We start from the raw sequence: 19,624 nt of genomic DNA, 5'->3' as shown, positions 1-19,624 counted from the left end.
GCCAAAGGGTCTGATCTAGGCCTTTTGTTGATCATCAGGAGTAAACAAAAATGCGCATAGACAAACATATTTAACACCTTTTCAAGTCTCATTTAAGACAATGATAGCACTTTAGTTTCTATTAGTTCAAAACAACATTTGGATAATTCATATTTAGCTCATTATATACAGAGCTAATATTTAGTAGGTATCCATGTACATTTATATAGAAAACTTCTAAAACTTTAAGGATAGATGAAATTTGTAAGTTAAATCGGTTAAGACTTTGGCATGATTTCTACTCCAGGCCAATCTTTCAAAAGCTAGATGTAATATGAAAATGGAGAAAGTTGGATCAAGATATAGAGAGCGCATTTCACATCCTCTCACCCACTTCCTGAAAACTATCTCCGAGGTATAAATTACAAGGTAAAACTCCTAGTAAGATGGAAGATAATCTTAATAAGGTCTGACCACAAAACTCTGCGGCATATATTCTCATATCAACTTGAATATGAATATATAATGCATCTTCAAGGTTAGAAAGAAGAGATTAAACAACGATGTTCAAACTGACCTTCTGTAGCCTCAAGAAAGAAAAGACATGCTTCAAACCTTAAAAACACAGTGGTATCATTTTCATGCAATCTGAATTTGTCCATTGATCACTAAAATGAAATGTCCGCTAAAACTGTGCAAAATATCTTATAATTGGTAAACAAACTGTAATCCTGTTCCCAAAGCTGGAGACATTCAAACTCAATAATGTAAAGATTCATAAAAAAAAAAAACATAAAAATTAAGAGTTACAAAAGGTTCTGGTTTCTTCTGGTTTCGTATCAGAACTTTTCTATAACTAGTCCACAGTCTGTAGTTGACAAAAGCATACTGTTACAAGCTGGAATCAAGTAGGCTTATTTTCTTCTGCCTCTTTTTCAGACATCCACAGGATATCTTTTAGCCCAGGTCTAAGGTTCTGATAAAACTGCCAAAAAGCCATCCGCACCACATTGACGTCAAATTCAAAGAATGTTCAAAAGCTTCAGAAGAGTGAATGACTATCTGGACTCTGAAGCTAAAGAATAATCTAAAAGGAATGAAGAATAACAGCTATGAAAGAATCTACTACTGAACAACTTTAAGTAAAAATTAAATCCTTCCCGATTGTAACATCTGAGAAAGAACACGAATGTCACCTCGTGAAACTCCAGCGTATCACCTGCCACTTTATGGAGTTCAACCAGGCAAAGGGAAGGAGCCACTTCATAGACCTGCAGAAGTTGCACTCAATTTTCAGAAATTATGAAGAAAATAAATATGCTCTATTATAAACATGGTAAGCGACAATTTCAAGACCGGCAAAGCTAGGGGCAACTTTGAAATGAAGGTTTGAATTGCGAAGAGTTGCATGAATTGCAGTTAAAAGAGTACCACCCTTTTGTAACATGCATTATGATGTCATCCTTGATTCTGTAGAACACGTTTATACAATTATCTAGATTGTCAATGTCCATACCTCTGTTGCTACACGCAAATGACCTTTTCTTCCACCCTTCACACCTTGTAGTTTCATCTGAGCACAAGCAAAATATATTGTCATCTAAACCAGTAGAATGATACATATTCGTCATGTCCAACTTCCTTCAAAATAAGTAGTTTACAAAGGAAGAGAAACTTAGACAAAACTAAAAAAAGTAATTACCATCTAATAGAAAATATATTTCTTTGGGACAGCATCAAATGAACACATTAGTGTCAAAGAAAATTGTTTATATGCCAAACATCCTACTCAAAGATAAAACATGTTAGATTTTCTCCACCTTGTTATTTTGTGTTTGCACATCAAAGCCAAGATACAATGCAGCTTCCCTGATTTTTGCTGTTATGTAATTGGCAGGGTATTTAGACTTGAATCTTGTTTCTTGCTTGACAATTCCCTAACAGTAGCACAACATTGCCAAGAAACATAAATAAACATTTATAAAAAGGATAATGTAGATGACAAACTGAAAACACACATCATTTCAAAATTTTGAGAGGTGCAAACATAAAGTAATCATTTGTTTTCTAAGAAATTTGCTATACCATGACTACTACAAAAGGAAAACTAGGCCTGCTATTGAGCATATTAGACACTACATTGCAAATATCACGAAAATATCAACCACATAAGTGGCGAAATTTTCAAGGTGCCAATAATATTGCATCAAAATACTGCAATTTTTTTGAACCCCCAATAGCATTTTTTTAAAAGATAGCAATAGGTTCCAAAATTATCACAAGTTGTCAAAATTTATTGTTGGGTCTGTGTCAATTACGATTACCCCTTAAGATCCAATTTTTAGTTTTTTACCCCATTTTGAAAAATGGAGGCAAGGGATTGACAGCGAAAGAGTTTCTCATTGCTTTTCAGCAAGCTAAGGAGGGGAAGTGAGTGTTTCCGTCACCATTAGTAGAGTTACTGTGGAGTGGAGATTGATTCCTATCTACTGTTTCCATGTTCCCAACCATGTATAAAAAGTCATGCTTCAATTTCACTTGTTAGTTGATATTTAGTATAGGGTTTGCAATGTCCACTAGATTTACCTCTTCATGCCAATTTTTAATGGGAGATTTGACAGTTGCCAAGGTTTGCTATTTTATTTACAGCATTTTTTCATGTTGATTTCCATTTCTTTTTTGGCCCTAAGTTTAATCAGTTCCCTACAGCAGCCATTGGACCTGTCATCTACCAGGAGGTATTGTTACCCCTCATTTTAGTAGGGGTGCTTGTTGCTGCAAATTCTAGCAAGCCTAATGCAAGGCCTCACTAAGCAGAACCTGACTTTATGGCAACAAGAGAAAGGGTTGCCACTGTCACCTTAGAAATCTTTCTCCTGTTCTTTTCTGGTTTTTAACCACAATGGAGGCTTCACTAAATCACCTTAAGGATATTCAATTACTATGGTTCAAGGTGATAGATATTAGGTCTAATAATGGGACAAAGCATTGGCAAAGCCTAGAAAGGCCTAGATATTCTATGCCAATGTTCAAATACTCTATTCCTAGACCGAAAAGATGGTTATTATAAGTTAGGGTTTTGATGATCTGGAATGATAGGGTACACGATGTCATATAACAGCCAAATAAAAGGCCTTTCAAGGATACTCATCAAAAGGGAGTTAAGGCCTTCGAATAAACACCTAGGGTTAGGGTTATCAATGGAATTTTATGGCTCAAAATAATGCATAAACAGCAAATAAGGATGATGTCATCCCTAAAAAGGAAGGATTAACCATGCACAATGATAGATTTTGCTTTTATGTGATTTATTGATGTAATTCCTACTTTATGAACCATAAGCATCCAACATGATTTCACTTTTATGCAAATTTCTACCCTAAAACCCTAGTCATTAACACTAGATGTCTAGGAACAACGTAAAAAGGAAAATATTTAGTTAACTTTATGGATGATCAACGTAATAATGATTAGTGTCTTAACCTAAATGGGCTTAATGGAGTCTTCTGGGGTTAAATTCAATGAGAACAATTTTGATGGAGTAAGGGGGCCTGACTATGTGTTATAGACATATTTGGGCACTTCAACCCAATCTTATATGTCGATAAACTAGGGCTCTTTAACCCCTAAAAGTGTTGTTTCATACCCTAAAAGATCATGGTCAATTGATTACATCATTCCCCAAAAGTTCCACCTGAAAAACCATCCAGAACTGGCCTAAACTGGACCATACTGAAAGCTCCACTGTCAGGGTGCGATGCATACTGACTTCTACACTAGCCAGGTGCGATGCATACTGAAGAGGCCTTCTGTGGGGTGCGATGAGCAAGAATGGACAAATGTCCAAGACAGTTTGCTAAGTGGATGCTCATGGAATCTTCTAGAAACTTCTCCTATGACACTTGCCTCTCTGAATTCGCCCAGGGATGAGTAAGAGATCCAAGAAATCTCCAAGTGGAACCAAAAACAACAAGTGGAATGACACTAATAAAAAACTCAGAAATGACTCACACCCTTGCATACATCTATAAATGGATCCCTCAGCTGAGAGATCTAGAGGCTGGAATTTTGTAATTGGTAAGGAAGTGTTGATAGTTTGTATCTAAGAAAGAGCATTGTATTGTTGGGTGATCTTGCTTTTCATGAGGTGAAGAGGGCTTTGATGCTGGAAGGATGATGTTGGATCAGACAGCTGGGTTGTAATTCTCCCTTCTATTTTAATAAAGTTCTTTGAGTTTTATTCCATACAATTGTGTATTTGTGAATGTTGTTATTTATGAATGCCATTGTATGTTCATTGTATTTCTGATTCTACAATGCTTATGATATAATAGATCAAGATGCTTTGATGGTGTTTTGTTACTTTGTTTCTACAGGTATTCTCTAAGCGGGATAAGTAGGAGAGGAGGTGCAAGCTCTGTCAAGGGGGAGAGAGATCAAGCAAGGAGTTAAGCGGAAGATCCAAGTTGGTTCCTTTGCCTCTCTCTTATCTGTTATACATAGAGGAAATCGCAAATTGCTTTAAACTGCTTGTTTCTAGGGTAGCTGCCAATCCTAGAGGGCTAGTCGATCGAAAAGACACTAGTTTTCCCAGAAACACTACGGCATCCACTTTTAAAACCCTAACTATTTTTCTTGTGAGTGGAGAAATTAATATAAGGAATGCACAATTAGATTTTTCTTATAGGCTTCAAGAAGAACAATTTTGCATGTTATAATGAAGCAATTCTTCAACATAGATTTATCATAAAATAGAAACCCTAATTCACACATATAATATGAAAAATATAGAAAAGAGAACATTAAACTTACAAAATTCTCCCAAGAAGCACTTCTTTCAATCCTAAAAAACATCTCCATGCAAAATATGATGTCCAAGAGAAACCGCACCACTACAAAGATCACATTTTGGCCCAAGTAGAGAAAAAGACTTGTTGTCCACAGATTTGCACATCCAAGACAAGTGGGAAAAATCCTCAACCCCACAAGGTGTGTTCTTTGCAGCAAGGTTCAGAGAAGGGGTTGTCTCCCGATCCCAAATCTCTCCATTTAAGTTCTCTCCTAGCTAAACCAAGGGGAATGGTCCCCAAGGAAGATTCTAAAAGGAAATCTTGCTAAAGATAACAAGTTCTAGGAGATAATTAGTAAATAAATTAGGCAGACTTTAAATATAACTTGAAATGAAATTGATTAGCAAGTTCAAATAATTATGAGCATATATAACATCAAATATGTGGATAGATCATATAGATTCAACAAAATAGATCCTGCAAGGCAAATTGTAAATAGACCAATGCCAATAATATACTTGCAAGAAATATATGCCCAAGATGAAATCACAATCCTTGCAATGAAATATAATTTTCAAGTTACAACGAGTTGCATGGATAGGAAAGCTGCAAGACAAGTGTCAGTAGATCAAGACAAAAGATTATATACAACTTTGAGAGATGAGCAACAAAATGGACATAGAGCTTGCAAGAGAATAGAATTTGTACTTAAAAGAGAAATTGCTCAAATATGATATAATAATATCAAAGGGCAACTAACATGAGCATGAAATAGACAAATACAAGAATATAAAGTATAATGCTTGCAAGTAAATGAGAGTCTCACAATCCAACTTGTATGTATTTGAGAAAGAGCATAAATGATAACCAATTACATACAAGGTAAACCAAAGTTGTAGGTGAATGTTTGAAGTTATGTGGTCTTGGTCAATTTTATTAATGTCTATTCTAAGGTGTTACTTCCCATCAATTCCTTCAACTTGGTAAAGAATCAAGGTGGTTGCAAGAAGGCTAGATGAGGAAGCTAAGGCTTCATTAACAATACCCACCTAGTTGGGCAGGAAGGCCTAGCATCAGCATAGGTACCGATGCCAGATGATCAGAGTAATACTCAGTGAGGTGTATTGCTAGAGCACAGTCCTCACGAAGAGGGAGTGTTGATTTGGGGTAGCATCGGATGTTCTCTAGCCACGAAAATTGGTGGAAAGGTTGGGGCACATGAGATCTCCAATACCCAAAAAGGGTTTGGGCAGATTCTAAACAAATAAGGAGATATTAAAATAATATTTTTAATGGAGTCCCTAAGTCTAAACTTAGGGAAAATAAAATATTAATGTGTATTTATCTGAATCTGTGTTAGAGTGGTCCAAAAGACATGGATCAAACCAGATCTAATCTTAGCCGTTGATTAGGGACTTAATCTCGGCCGTTGAGATGTCAACAGGAAAAGTATAAGAGGAGGCTTGAGGGTCACTTGGAGAACACACCAAATTATCAGTCATTCTATTCTCTAGAGCGGGGTTTGCTAAGAGAGACAGAATTAGTGATCGAGAGAGCAACTGAGGGGCATTGAGTACAGAGAAACAGAGAAGGCAGAGATTGTGTTGGGAAAGCAGCGCAGCAACCAAGGAGGGTGATGCAGGGCCACGCAGAGGCAGCCAAGTGCTACGCAGAGCACCAGAGGGGCCAGGGCAGCTGACGCAGAGGCTCCCAGAGCTGACGCAGGGCCTCCTGGGGCTGACACAGGCCTAGAAAGGCTGACGCAGGGCCAGCGTGAGATAGAGAGGGGCTGACGCAGTCCAGTTTGGGTAGACGCTGGGGTTGCAAAGCAGTTTTGTGCTGAGGCGCTGCTGGAAGGATTTTCCGGGGTTTCAGCCAGGAGATTTCTCTCAAACTGTGAGGTATAGTTGCTAAGGAAATTCTCCGTTGGGTAGGCCAGTTTCGGCACCCAGAGTGTACTATGATATTGCTTAATAAGAAAACCCCCAGATAGCTGCACCGGTTTTCCCGCATTGGGTTTTTACGGGGACATTGGTCCAAAAATAATGATGTCATGTGGTGTGTTTGTTCTTTTTTCTTTTTGTCGTTGATCTGTAATATGTTGACCATGCACTGGTGTTTATTTTCAGTATTTACTTTGTAAATAACTTGTTAAAGAAAAATAACATGTAGGTAGGAATAAATCAGAAAAAGTGCATGAAGGGTTTCTAAACTACGTAAACATAGAAACTTCAACACAAAGCATATTAACAATAAGCTCCACTTTATTAGGAACTCGGTGCAGGATGTTGAGAAATCTAGGGCATTCAATGTTAATAATTTCTCTACTTGATAATTGCTTGTGATATGCGTGTTCTTCTTTTCTTATGATCTTTTCACTTTGTTAGCTTATTAGTGTGTTCTTTTCATCAAGACAATTATCAAAGTAAATAAATGACACAAAATATAGGCTTCTCCAACCAGGGCCAAAACCTCTCACCTCTAGAGAGGAAAGCCTGATAAAATTCTTCTTCTAGATCTTCAATTGATAAGTACCAAGACCATGACACTGACCCTTGACTCTAGTATTCTCTTCAAGAACCTTGTCACCAACCTTGTCTTTTCTTGTCCTTCCTTCCTTTTCTTCTTCTAGAGAAACTTGATCTCTACTTCTTATGTTGCACCTTCACTACTGCCCTAGAGAATCTCAGCCTCTAGGCCTTCTAGAGAAACTCAGTCTCTACTTTTCTATTCTAGAGGATTCCTTCCTTCGCTATCCCAAAAGAAACCTATTTACTGCCTCCCAGAAAATTCCTTCTTCGTTGCCCCAGAAGAATCTACTTCGCTGCTCCAAAAGATTCTGCTTCGATTTACCTAGAAGATTCTTCCTTCGATACCCTAGAGAGTGTCCTTTTCACCTCAGAGACAAACCCTTTCTTTCTGCCTCCTCTTCGCACTTCTTCACTGTAATTGAGTCCGAACTTGATGCTTCGAATGGAGGTCGAGTTCCCCTACTTATACCCCTCTTCGCTGGGTCTTTAAGCCGACTTGACAACTAGTTGTAGGCCGACTTGTTTTGGCAGCTCCTTCAATCTTTGTAGGTCGATTTGAAGAGGTTTGGTGACAAGTTCTTTGGAGGATACTTTACATAGATAAAATGACCTTTTACAAAGTGTAACATGACTTCATTTACATGACAATGACTCTTATAGTTTATGAATAGATGACAAATAAATCCTAAAGACTCTCAATGGGAGTCTTGACTCAAAAACAAAATCCTTGCTCATGAAACCCATGAAGCAAGTCAATATAGTAATTTTTTTTCTTATTTACATCTCTTTACATAAAATCATAATTACATGTCATTATGAAGACCGAACCTAGTTACACCTTTCAACACTCCCTCTTAGCTAGGGAGGTATTCATAATGGTACCTTGGACTTTCTCAATCTGAAGAATTTCTCTTAAGAAGAATTCGGATTTGTAACTCATTTGTATAGCATCATACCAACCAGCATTTATATATCAAGGCCTTGACTAACAACTCTATCTCTCCATAAGATCAAAGCAAAATGTTGGCGAGACATGATTTATTGACATCCTCATCATTGTCTCTCTCAAAACATACCCCATCCAGGCTCTCTCAGGATATGCTCCATGAGCACTATTCCTTTCTTGGACTCCCCAGTCCCCAAAAGAATATCAGTGCCCCACGACTACTCTTCCATGGGATTCCCTAACTCATCCCACAAGAGCATCGGATGCCAAATGATTACAGAATCCTCCATTTTGTCTTCTCAGGTGAAGCATAGAACAACATGTCTATCGCTCCTTATACTAGGAGGTTTTTATTTCTTTAATGTACCCATTCCTATCACAGAGGAATGTACCTAAGATTTCAACTTAGAAATTTCCAAGTTTCTGCCAAGTAAGAAACTTCTTCTCAGGCTCACTCTTGACCAGGGACCTATAGCAGCTCTAGAACACTTAGCTACATGAAGAGCTCATTTCTTCGATGTCATGAATTTCTTCTTTGATAAGGAGTCTTCATCCTTTGGGAACGTCATAGATCATTCATCACTTTTGTTCATGAGTCATTCATGTCCTCAACTTATCAGAAAGTGTTTTATCAAATTTTCCATCTGTTTTAGCTTCATGTCATGTTGATTTCATGCCATATATCTCGGAAGGACATTACATCCTTCTACATGGTCTACTTGGAAGTCATTTACAGATCTTCCCTTTGATAGTCCTACATAAGCCCATCCAGATGTTAGTTTAAAGATAATCAATGAACTCTTCAGAGTTACCTTTGTAATGATATTGCACCATGACATCTTCTTGTAAGTGTTGGCATCTTCCATGCAGATTGACACATATCTTAGAGATATTTAGTGTCAAGGGTCTCTATCTTTTTCTGACTTCTTCCTGGAGATATTCTAGTCAAATCTTCTTGGACTTTGAATGCCTTCTATCATCGTTGTATATTATCACAATCTCTTCCTTTCTTTTCACACACTTCATTCCCAGAAGCTTCCAATCTTGATTGTAGTCAGCTTCCTTATGTTGCATATATTATGTTGATTTCATCTAGTGTGACTTATGCTCTTCTACAATACTTCGGAGGAGGAGATCCTTTCTTCTCTAGATCATATTTAACTGTAACCATATGACTTTCATAATAATCCATGTGAGCATACATACCTCATTTTTCTTTCAGTCATCCAAACTTCTTGTAGTAGCTTCATCCGAAGGGACTTTATCCTTCATACCTTCTTTCCTTGTTGTGTCATCATATTATTCCTTGAATCCCACAAGTTGGAATTCCTAATGAAAAACTTTTGCTTCCTTTCTCTATCAGTGAGTCCTTTGATGAGAAATCTATTAGAGAAACTTGAGGATATTTTATGTCCTCATCTGGTAGATGTTTTCTTGTTAAATTATGGTATGTTCTATGCTTAGAGCAATTTACTTATTTTCTTCTTATTAGCCACAAATTAGCAATCACATATACATTAAGTAAAGTGCAGATAGAACATTAAACGATCAACAGAAAACAAGCCAAGACAAGAGACACAAGATGTGGCAGCTAGCCAGGGACAAACCCCAATGCGGGGAAACCCTTTGATCAAATCTTCTTTTATCTTCAATAGTTCAGCAGAGAGAAATAGTACAAAATCAGAATTCTGTAATTTTATATCAGCAGCAACAAACCCTAGATCAGCAAAGTCAAACTTGGTCAAACGAGTTGAAATTGACCTCCAATATGCTTGGTCAATTTCCGGTCAACTAGCCCTCGAACAGCTTGAAGAAACAACCCTTGAACAGCCCCAAAAACACAGTTAAACTGATGTTGACCGAAGTCAACCTGCTGCCCAAAACTAGGGCAATCAACGCTAGTCAAACCTGTGGAAGGATTGCCTCAATTTTTATGCCAAAATTTGCGGCCTGCCTAGGAAAGGCAGCCACACCAAAACCGCACCTTTGATGAGTCAACGCTTGGTCAACCAGGTCAAAGAGACCTTCAGCGGTTTCAGCGTCATCTTTCCCACGTGTGAGCTGCTCCTTTTATAACCCAAAGCTAAGGAGAGAGAGAAGAATGAGTGAGATGAGATGATGAGAAAATGAATCAACCTCCCTTGTATTTATATGGTTCACTAGGCATGTGTGCCACACTTTTAACTGCTGGCCGACCTTGACAATTTGTCAAGTAAATACAAATAAATTCATATCTCCATAAATACTTGTCGGAATCGGATGATCTTTAGATCAATCATACACCTCTCGACAAGAGGAATCTAGGAAAAATATCAGCTACCATAAATGAGGTGACCCACATGGAGTTTGGCCCTAGTTGCCAATTTTAACACTCCCTCTCAACTAGGGAGAACTCCATTTACAATTCGTTTGACTGTCGCTACTATCCCAGCCATCAAATGCACTGCCCTGCACTGCTTGGCCTTGCTTTGCTCTGCTCGAACTATGAAGAAGAAGAAATGATCAAGTATGCATCATACCATCCTCCACTGACCCAAAGTCAGTCTCAGAGTGTGTCATACCACTCTCACTGATCCCAGATCAGTATCATTGATCCCAGATCAATGGAGGTCATCCTAGCATAGGGAGTATGGTAGATACAACAATGTGTCCATCGATAGTACTACTAATGGTCCCTAACCCCATTTCCCTACTCATTGATCAGATGAGAGGTACTTCCCATGAGTCCTAGACTGCATGGGTACGATGCCTCGATAGGAGAACTAATCATCCTGTCCACAGGAGAACAAATCATCATGTCCAACAGTCGCCATAAGAGAACTAATCATCCCGGCCCACAAGAGAACTAATCATCTTGTTCCACAGTCGCCACGGAGAACTAATCATCCTGGCCCACAGGAGAACTAATCATCCTGTTCCACAGTCGCCACGGAGAACTAATCATCTTGGCCCACAAGAGAACTAATCATCTTGTCCTACAGTCGCCACAGGGTGTCACAGGTGAAGGTTGAACCTTTCACCCTGTACATAGTGCACTACCAGGGGATGGTGGTCGCCCTGTGATCGCATGTCACTCCAAGAAGTACCTCGCACCCCCTGGAGCTCCCAGAGCTCGATACATCATACTCAACCCTCATAAGAGGGTCTTTGAACGACACCAAGTCGTTCCCAGAAAGTCAAGAATTTGACCTTTCCCAGGGGCTTCGTCAAAATGTCGGCGACCTGTTCATCTGTATCGATATGTTGGAGCCTTATTGCTCCCCGCTGCACCATATCCTGAATATAGTGGTACCTAATATCGATATGCTTGGAGCGATCATGAAATACAAGATTCTCTGATAAACGAATCCCGCTCTAGTTGTCACACAGGATCACAGTGGTATCCAATGTAAATCCAAACAGCTCACTGAAGAGCTTTCGCAACCAAACTGCCTCACAAGAGGCCATACTAGCAGCAATATACTCTGCCTCGGTGGTGCTCAAAGCCACCGACTTCTACTTCCTGCTCATCCAGGATATCGAGGCAGATCCCAAAGAGAAACAACACCCAGAAGTGCTCTTTCGGTCCACCACACTGCCTGCCCAATCAGCGTCGGTATATCCATGTAGTCTCACATTTCCGGCAGTGTATCTCAACCCATGAGTGATTGTGCCACGAAGATATCTCAACAGATTCTTAGCACCAATCGAATGTGAGTGGTGAGGCTCAACCATATGTTGACTCAACGTGTTGATTGCAAAACATATATCCGGACGAAAGTTCACCAAGAACATCAATGCTTGGATGAGTTGACGTTACTCGATAGCATTTCGTAAGACGGGTTCAACAGCACTACCGCTTAACTTCTTGAAGTCAAGCTCCATTGGGGTAGTCACAGGCTTGCAGTCCACCATATCGAATCTCTCCAATATCTTCACCACATATTTTCCTTGAGATAGGAAAATTTCCCCTGGCTTCTACCAGACTTCTAGTGCTAGGAAATAGTGCATCAGTCCTAGGTCCTTCATCTCAAATTTAGAAGCCAACTCCCTCTTACATTTGTGAATGAGAGGCTCTGCACCTGTTAGAAAGAGGTCGTCAACGTACAACACCAGTATGAGAGGATTGTCATCTTCAACCTTAAAGTAAAGGTTAGGGACAGCTTCACTCCTAGTGAATCCCAGCTTCATCAAGTAGTTATCGATCCTCTCATACCACGCTTGGGGTGCTTGCTTCAGACCATAGAGGGCCTTCTTCAACCTACATACATGAGATTCTTGATCATGAATCTCAAATCCTTCGAGTTGCTCCACATAGACCTCCTCTTTGATCGAACCATGCAAAAACGCGGTCTTGACATCCATCTAATGTAGGTTCCATCCTTGCGAAGCAGCAAGGGCTATGATCGAGCAGATGGTGGTATATCGGGCAACAAGTGCAAATATCTCGTCATAATCTATACCTTCCTTTTGAGAGAAGCCACGAGCGACAAAACAAGCCTTATACTTTTCCACACTTCTATCAACTGCATGCTTTATCTTGTAAAGCCATTTCGAAGTGACAACTGTTTTGTCCTGGGGTCTGGGGACCACATCCCAGACATTGTTTTTCATGATGGACTCATATTCCTCAGTCATAGCATCCTTCCATAGTTGATGCTTGACAACTTCTATGAATGACAAAGGCTAATTTTGGATGATCGTGCTCATGATGGTCAAGTATCCTTGATACTTGGTCGACTTCTTACTTTCCCGGAAGGTTCCCCTGGGTGTAATGTGCCCTTCAACATCATCAAGTGTCCCCCTAAGCCATGAAGGCCTCTTCCTAGAAGAGGAAGGCTCTTGCGGAGGGGGATCAATAGGATCCATAGGTTCTTCCACATCGAGCATCATCTCATCTTCCTTTTCCTTGGGTTTCCTGGTGTCAGCTTCTTTAGATCCCCTTTGAGTAGAAAGATTGTCAACTTTGATAAGAGCCATATCTTCGTCAAAGGTGACATCATGGCTAATCTCGATTTCCCTTCGACCAACCACATAGATTCTATAGCCCTTAGTGTTTTCACTATAGCCCACGAAGATTCCTTTCTTTCCAAATGCACCCAATTTGTTCCTCTTCTCCTTTAGCACATGAAAATATACCGGACTTCCAAAAATTCTAAAATGATATACGTCAGGTTTCTTACCAGTGAACATCTCTTCGAGAGTCTTGGAACCCAATGCTTGATGAGGGCATTGGTTTTGCACATATACGGCGATATTCGTAGCTTCGGCCCATAGAAACTTTAAAAGTCTTTGATCGTGAAGCATAGCACGGACAACTTCTACAATTGTAAGATTCTTCCTTTCTGCCACACCATTCTGCTCAGGAGTATATGGTGTTGTAGTCTCCCTCTTAATGCTAGCCTCTTTGCAAAAGTCATGGAACTCATTGGATACATACTCAGTCCCATTATTAGTGCTTAAGATCTTGATCTTCTTTTCAGTTTGATTCTCGATCAAGGCTTTGAAGTGACGAAACCAAGTGAACACTTCATCCTTCGTTTTCAAGAAGTATATCCAAGTCTTGCAAGAATAATCATCTGTAAAAGTGAGGTAATATAAATATCCTCCCAAAGAGACAGGCATCACACCAGATATCTCTGAGTGAACCAACTGCAATATATTGGAGGTCTTGCTTTGGCTCGAGGGGAATGGTCCGCTTTTGAGTTTTCCTTCAGCACATCTAGGACATACACCTTCTTGCTCTACTCGGAACTCCGGCATCCCTATCACCATTTGTCTTGCATTGGGTAGAGCTTTATAATGAAGGTGAGCAAACCTCCGATGCCATAGTTTGGACTGAAGTGATGTGTCACAAGACATGACACCCAGTGGACTTCCTCCGACCTGATATAATGAATCGACTCGAAACCCAAGAGTGAAGGCTTCCTTAAAATTCTTTTTCCATACACGTACCTTGCCATCGATGAAGGTTACCTTGTAGCCTTTGTCCTCCATTGTCGAAACGGACACCAGGTTCTTTTTGAGATCAGGTACATATAGGACTTCTTGCAAATGAATTGTATTACCCTGATTCAATTGAAGAGTGACATTCCCTACACCTTTCACGGGATATTTTGCATTGTCCCCAAGAACAATTTCCAGGTTGTTTTCCTTTTCTATCAGATTGGAGAGAGCTTCTTTGTAACCAGTGAAGTGCCTTAAGGCACCACTATCAATAAGCCAATTTCCCAGCGAGTCTGGGGGAGCAGTAGTAGAGAGGGCCGTTGGTAGGCAATATTCATCTTGCTTATTGTTAACAACATTAGATTCATACCTGGAGTTTCTTGCCTTCTTGAAGGGTTGTCCTCTTCCTCGATTTCCGACATTTCTTTTGCCTCTGCCATTGGACCTGCCAGTCCTTTGATTGCCTTGAGAGTGATTTTGGTCATCGTCATGGTGTGAGTCCCTTTTATCAGGGCACTCCCTTGCATAGTGGCCCATTTTGTTGCAATTGTAACATCGACCTTTTCTTCCACCCTTTGGTCCAGCATTTCCTTTGGATTTATCCCTAGAATTGTTTCTTCTTTTAGCATGAGAAGAGAAGGCAGAGGGATGACCTTTAAGTGCAGGCATTTCTTGCTCTTCCATCCTTGTCTCTTCTTGAATACATCTAGCCATCAATTCCTCAAATCCTAGGATGACATTATTGTTGAGAAGAGTAGTCCTGAATATATACCATTCAGGTGGTAGTCCTCCAAGAGTTGTGATAGTCATTTCCCTATCAGGAACTACTTCCCCAGTAGATAGGAGATCATTCTTGATCTCGGTGATCCTTAAGAAATATGTTTGCATACTCTCATCTTTGCCCTTCTTAATTTCCTTCAGCTTATTTCTAAGGAACAGAACTTGATTTGCATCATTAACTTTAAATTAACTCACCAATCTATTGTAGATTTCCTTGGAGGTTGTCAACTCGGAAACATAGGCCACTAGGCGCTTGTCGATAGAATCCCGGATGATCTTCCTTGCTTTGACTTCTCCCTTGGACCACTTGCTTTTGGTAGCAGTGGATGCATTTGATGGAGGTGCAACAATATTGCCTCTCACATGGTCCAACACTTCCTGATCTTCTAAAGTCAGATCGAGAGACATCTTCCATCCGTGATAGTCAGAATTCTCATGGAGCTTGTATTCGGCGAGGAAGAGCGTTGAGGACCCCATGAAGTTTTTAGGATAGCCTTGCCAACCTTCTCTTCGGTGATTGCTCTTGCTCTTGCTCTTGCTTGGGCTTTGTCTTCACCTCAGCTCTGATACCATGTTAAATTATGGTATGTTCTATGCTTAGAGCAGTTTACTTATTTTCTTCTTATTAGCCACAGATTAGCAATCACATATACATTAAGTAAAGTGCAAATAGAACATTAAACGATCAACAGAAAACAAGCCAAGACAAGAGACACAAGATGTGGTGGCTAGCCAGGGACAAACCCCAATGCGGGGAAACCCTTTGATCAAATCTTCTTTTATATTCAATAGTTCAGCAGAGAGAAATAGTACAAAATCAAAATTCTGTAATTTTATATCAGCAGCAGCAAACCCTAGATCAGCATAGTCAAACTCGGTCAAACGAGTTGAAATTGACCTCCAATATGCTTGGTTAATTTTCGGTCAACTAGCCCTCGAACACCCTGAAGAAACAGCCCTTGAACAGTGCCAAAAACACAGTTAAACTGTTATTGACTGAAGTCAACTTGCTGCCCAAAACTAAGGCAGTCAACGCTGGTCAAACCTGTGGACAGATTGCCTCGATTTTTGTGCCAAAATTTGTGGCTTGCCTAGGGGAGGCAGCCACACCAAAACTGCACCCTTGATGAGTCAACACTTGGTCGATGCAGGTCAAAGAGACCTTCAGCAGTTTCAGCGTCCTCCTTCTTCCCATGTGTGAGCTGCTCCTTTTATAACCCAAAGCTAAGGAGAGAGAGAGAGAAGAATGAGCGAGATGAGATAATGAGAAAATGAATCAACCTCCCTTGTATTTATATGATTCGCTAGGCATGTGTGCCACACTTCTAACTGCTAGCCGACCTTGACAATTTGTCAAGTAAATACAAATAAATTCATATCTCCATAAATACTTGTCGGAATCGGATGATCTTTAAATCAATCCTACACCTCTCGACAAGAGGAATCTAGGAAAAATATCAGCTGCCATAAATGAGGTGACCCACATGGAGTTTGGCCCTAGTTGCCAATTTTAACATTTCTTCTATGATGATCCCAGTCGATGATGATCTTTTACTTCTTATAAATACTCATGTGGTTTCCTGAGAGCTTCCTAATTAGTAGGATTTGGACCAGACATACCTTCTTCCCATGTAATGAGCTCTCACTTCTGATGTTTCTATGTTATTTTTCTAATGAGATGCATCCTATCTAATTTTAAATTGCATCAAGACTGTCATTTATAAGTGAAAAATACCTCCTTGAGAAGAAGATCATCTCAGTCATAGTAGAGAACTTTTACTTCTTCATTCTTAGGCTTCTTGGACTCAGGTTCTTGCACTTCTTCAGTAATATGTGCTCCTTCTCTATTCCTCTTGTCCTTACCACGATTAGGACAATCTCTTTTGTAGTGTCCAAGTTCCTGACATCCGAAGCACCTTATCTTATCCATGTTCCTTTTCTTTGAGGGACCAAACTTTCCAAATTTTCCCTTTCTTCTTGTCATTGTAGCATATGCTTGATTATGTTCGCTTGGTCTGACATCAACCTTTTCCTTTAGTCTAGTTTCTTCGATCTTACATAGTGACCATAAATCTTGAAATGGAGTAGTTTCTTTCTTCCCATATAAGCTTGAAGTGAAGTTGCCCCATTCTTCCGGTAGTGCATTTAGTACCACTGTGGTCATCTCTCTGTCAGACATAACTTCTCCTAGTTCTTGTAGTTGATCTCGAATTTCTGATATCCTCATGAAGTATGAGGCTATTCCATCTTCCTTGGATATCTTTATCTTGTAGAGTTCTTGCCTTAAGGAGATTATTTCTCCTGTGGTACTTATAGAAAACAACTCTACTAGTTTGTCATATATAGCATTTGCAGTTTCTAATTTTGATACATATGGGATTAGAGAGTCTTTTATAGATTCTATAAGAATCCTTTGAGCTCTCACTTCTCCCTCCATGTATTTAGCATTAGCTTGAGTATCCTCTTTTGGAGCTTGGGTTATTGATCCCTTAATGTGAACCATGACATCATTCTCAATAAGATTGAGGTTAGTGCTTTTCTTCCATGCAAGGAAGTTTATAGCCCCAACTTGTTTATTTCTTTCCTTGCAAAAAGACATTTTGATATTATCGGATATAGTCATGGACTTACTTGTCAAATTGTTGCTTGCTTCCTCCTTCTTCTTGATGTTGATGGATGGCCTTTTTGATGAGAAAGAACTTGATTTATGATCCTTTGATGCTCTGAAGTGCTTCTAGGGTTTCACTTTTTCTTCCTGCTTCCTTCTTTTATCTAGGGTTTCTATGATGTAGATCTTGGACTTGTTGATAACCTTTGACTTTCTTTGATTTCCCTTTTGAAGTTTGATTTGTGTGTCATCTTGCTTTGTCTGCCCTTTCTTGTTTCAAGCACCTTAGCTCCAATTCCATGCTGAGAAATCTAGGGCATTCAATGTTAATAATCTCTCTGCTTGATAATTGATTGTGATATGCTTGTTCTTCTTTTCTTATGATTTTTTCACTTTGTTAGCTTATTAGTGTGTTCTTTTCATCAAGACAATTATCAAAGTAAACAAAGACAAGTGATACAAAATATAGGCTTCTCTAGCCAGGGCCAAAACCTCTCACCTCTAGAGAGGAAAACCCAATAAAATTCTTCTTCTAGATCTTCAATTGATAAGTACCAAGACCATGACACTGACCCTTGACTCTAGTATCCTCTTCAAGAACCTTGTCACCAACCTTGTCTTTTCTTGTCCTTCCTTCCTTTTCTTCTTCTAGAGAAACTCGGTCTCTACTTCTTATGTTGCACCTTCACTATTGCCCTGGAGAATCTTGGCCTCTAGGTCTTCTAGAGAAAATTGATCTCTACTTTTCTATTCCATAGGATTCCTTCCTTCGCTATCCTAGAAGAAACCTATTTACTGCCTCCCAGAAAATTCCTTCTTCGTTGCCCTAGAGGAATCTACTTCACTACTCCAGAAGATTCTGCTTCGATTTACCCAGAAGATTCTTCCTTTGATACCCTAAAAGAGTGTCCTTTGCACCTTAGAGAAAAACCCTTTCTTACTGCCTCCTCTTTGCACTTCTTCGCTGGAATTGAGTTCGAACTTGATGCTTAGAATGGAGGCCGAGTTCCCCTACTTATACCCCTCTTCTTTGGGTCTTTAGGCCAACTTGATAGCTAGATGTAGGCCAACTTGTTTTGGCAGTGCTTTCAATGTTTGTAGGCCGACTTGAAGAGGTTTGGTGAGAAGTTCTTTGGAGGATACTTTACATAGACAAAATGACCTTTTACAAAGTGTAACATGACTTCATTTACATGACAATGACTCTTATATTTTATGACTAGATGACAAATAAATCCTAAAGACTCTCAATGGGAGTCTTGGCTCAAAAACAAAATCCTTGCTCACGAAACCCATGAAGCAAGCCAATATAATAAAAAAAAAAAAAAAAAATCTTATTTACATCTCTTTACATAAAATCATAATTACATGTCATTATGAAGACCAAAACTAGTTACACCTTTCAAAACAAGATGGGATCGTGAAGTTGGAGTATGTCTCGACAGATGAACAGGTAGCAGACATACCAACAAAGTCTCTTCCTAATAAGAAGTTTGAATATCTAAGGAACCTGTTTGATTTAGTAGGTATTGTTGATTGTATGGATGATAAGAGATTGGAAGAGATTTGTTGAGGCTTTGCGAGTGAAGCATTGCCTGGGAAGACATTTGGCCGACACTTTGTGTTGATGTCTAGGTCCCAAAGTAAGGAGGGTGGCGTGGGTTGTAGAGCTCTGACCATGGAAATGCACCTAGGTCCCTGGGTTGATGGTTAGCAAGTAAGCCTGATGGTACCCAGAGAGGCTAAAAGCTTGAGTCCACCTTATTCCCACTCGGATAGATTGTCCTGGTTAGGAATCTAGTCCGTGGCATTGCATTGCCTAAATTGATGAGAGACCAATGGATAGATTGCCCTAGTCAGGAATCTAGTCAATGGAATTGCGGTGCCTAAAGTTCTTCTTTGTTCATATAGTTTGAGATCTTCCATTGTATTTGTATATTACGAATACCACCCTAGTTAAGAGGGAGTGTTGGAAAATGTAACTAGGTTCGGTCTTCATTAATGTATTTGAGTCATCATGAAATGTACTTGTCAAAAGAATAAAGAAAAGAATTTTTATTATTGT

General features: G+C 39.5%; 1 protein-coding gene across 2 annotated transcripts in view; it reads right to left on the bottom strand.

The window, feature by feature from the left end:
• Positions 1-612: 612 nt before the first annotated feature.
• Positions 613-19,624, bottom strand: part of LOC149152817 (CBL-interacting protein kinase 23-like) — a 346,757-nt gene continuing 327,745 nt past the window's right edge. The window contains exons 11-14 of one of the 2 annotated variants that reach the window (XM_089440397.1): positions 1,800-1,916; positions 1,496-1,552; positions 1,176-1,250; positions 613-964 (exon numbers count right to left, since the gene is read on the bottom strand). In XM_089440397.1, coding sequence (XP_089296523.1) covers positions 884-964; positions 1,176-1,250; positions 1,496-1,552; positions 1,800-1,916 — 330 coding nt within the window. In that variant the 3' untranslated portion in view covers positions 613-883. The remainder of the gene's footprint in view (positions 965-1,175; positions 1,251-1,495; positions 1,553-1,799; positions 1,917-19,624) is intronic. The other variant, XM_089440398.1, reaches the window with a different exon arrangement.

This window comes from Pinus tabuliformis, chromosome 9, assembly GCF_031772625.1.
Source record: "Pinus tabuliformis cultivar Carrire ecotype Pingquan chromosome 9, CPIR1, whole genome shotgun sequence".
Taxonomy (NCBI): Eukaryota; Viridiplantae; Streptophyta; class Pinopsida; order Pinales; family Pinaceae; genus Pinus; species Pinus tabuliformis.
This window is presented reverse-complemented; position numbering and strand designations above follow the sequence as displayed.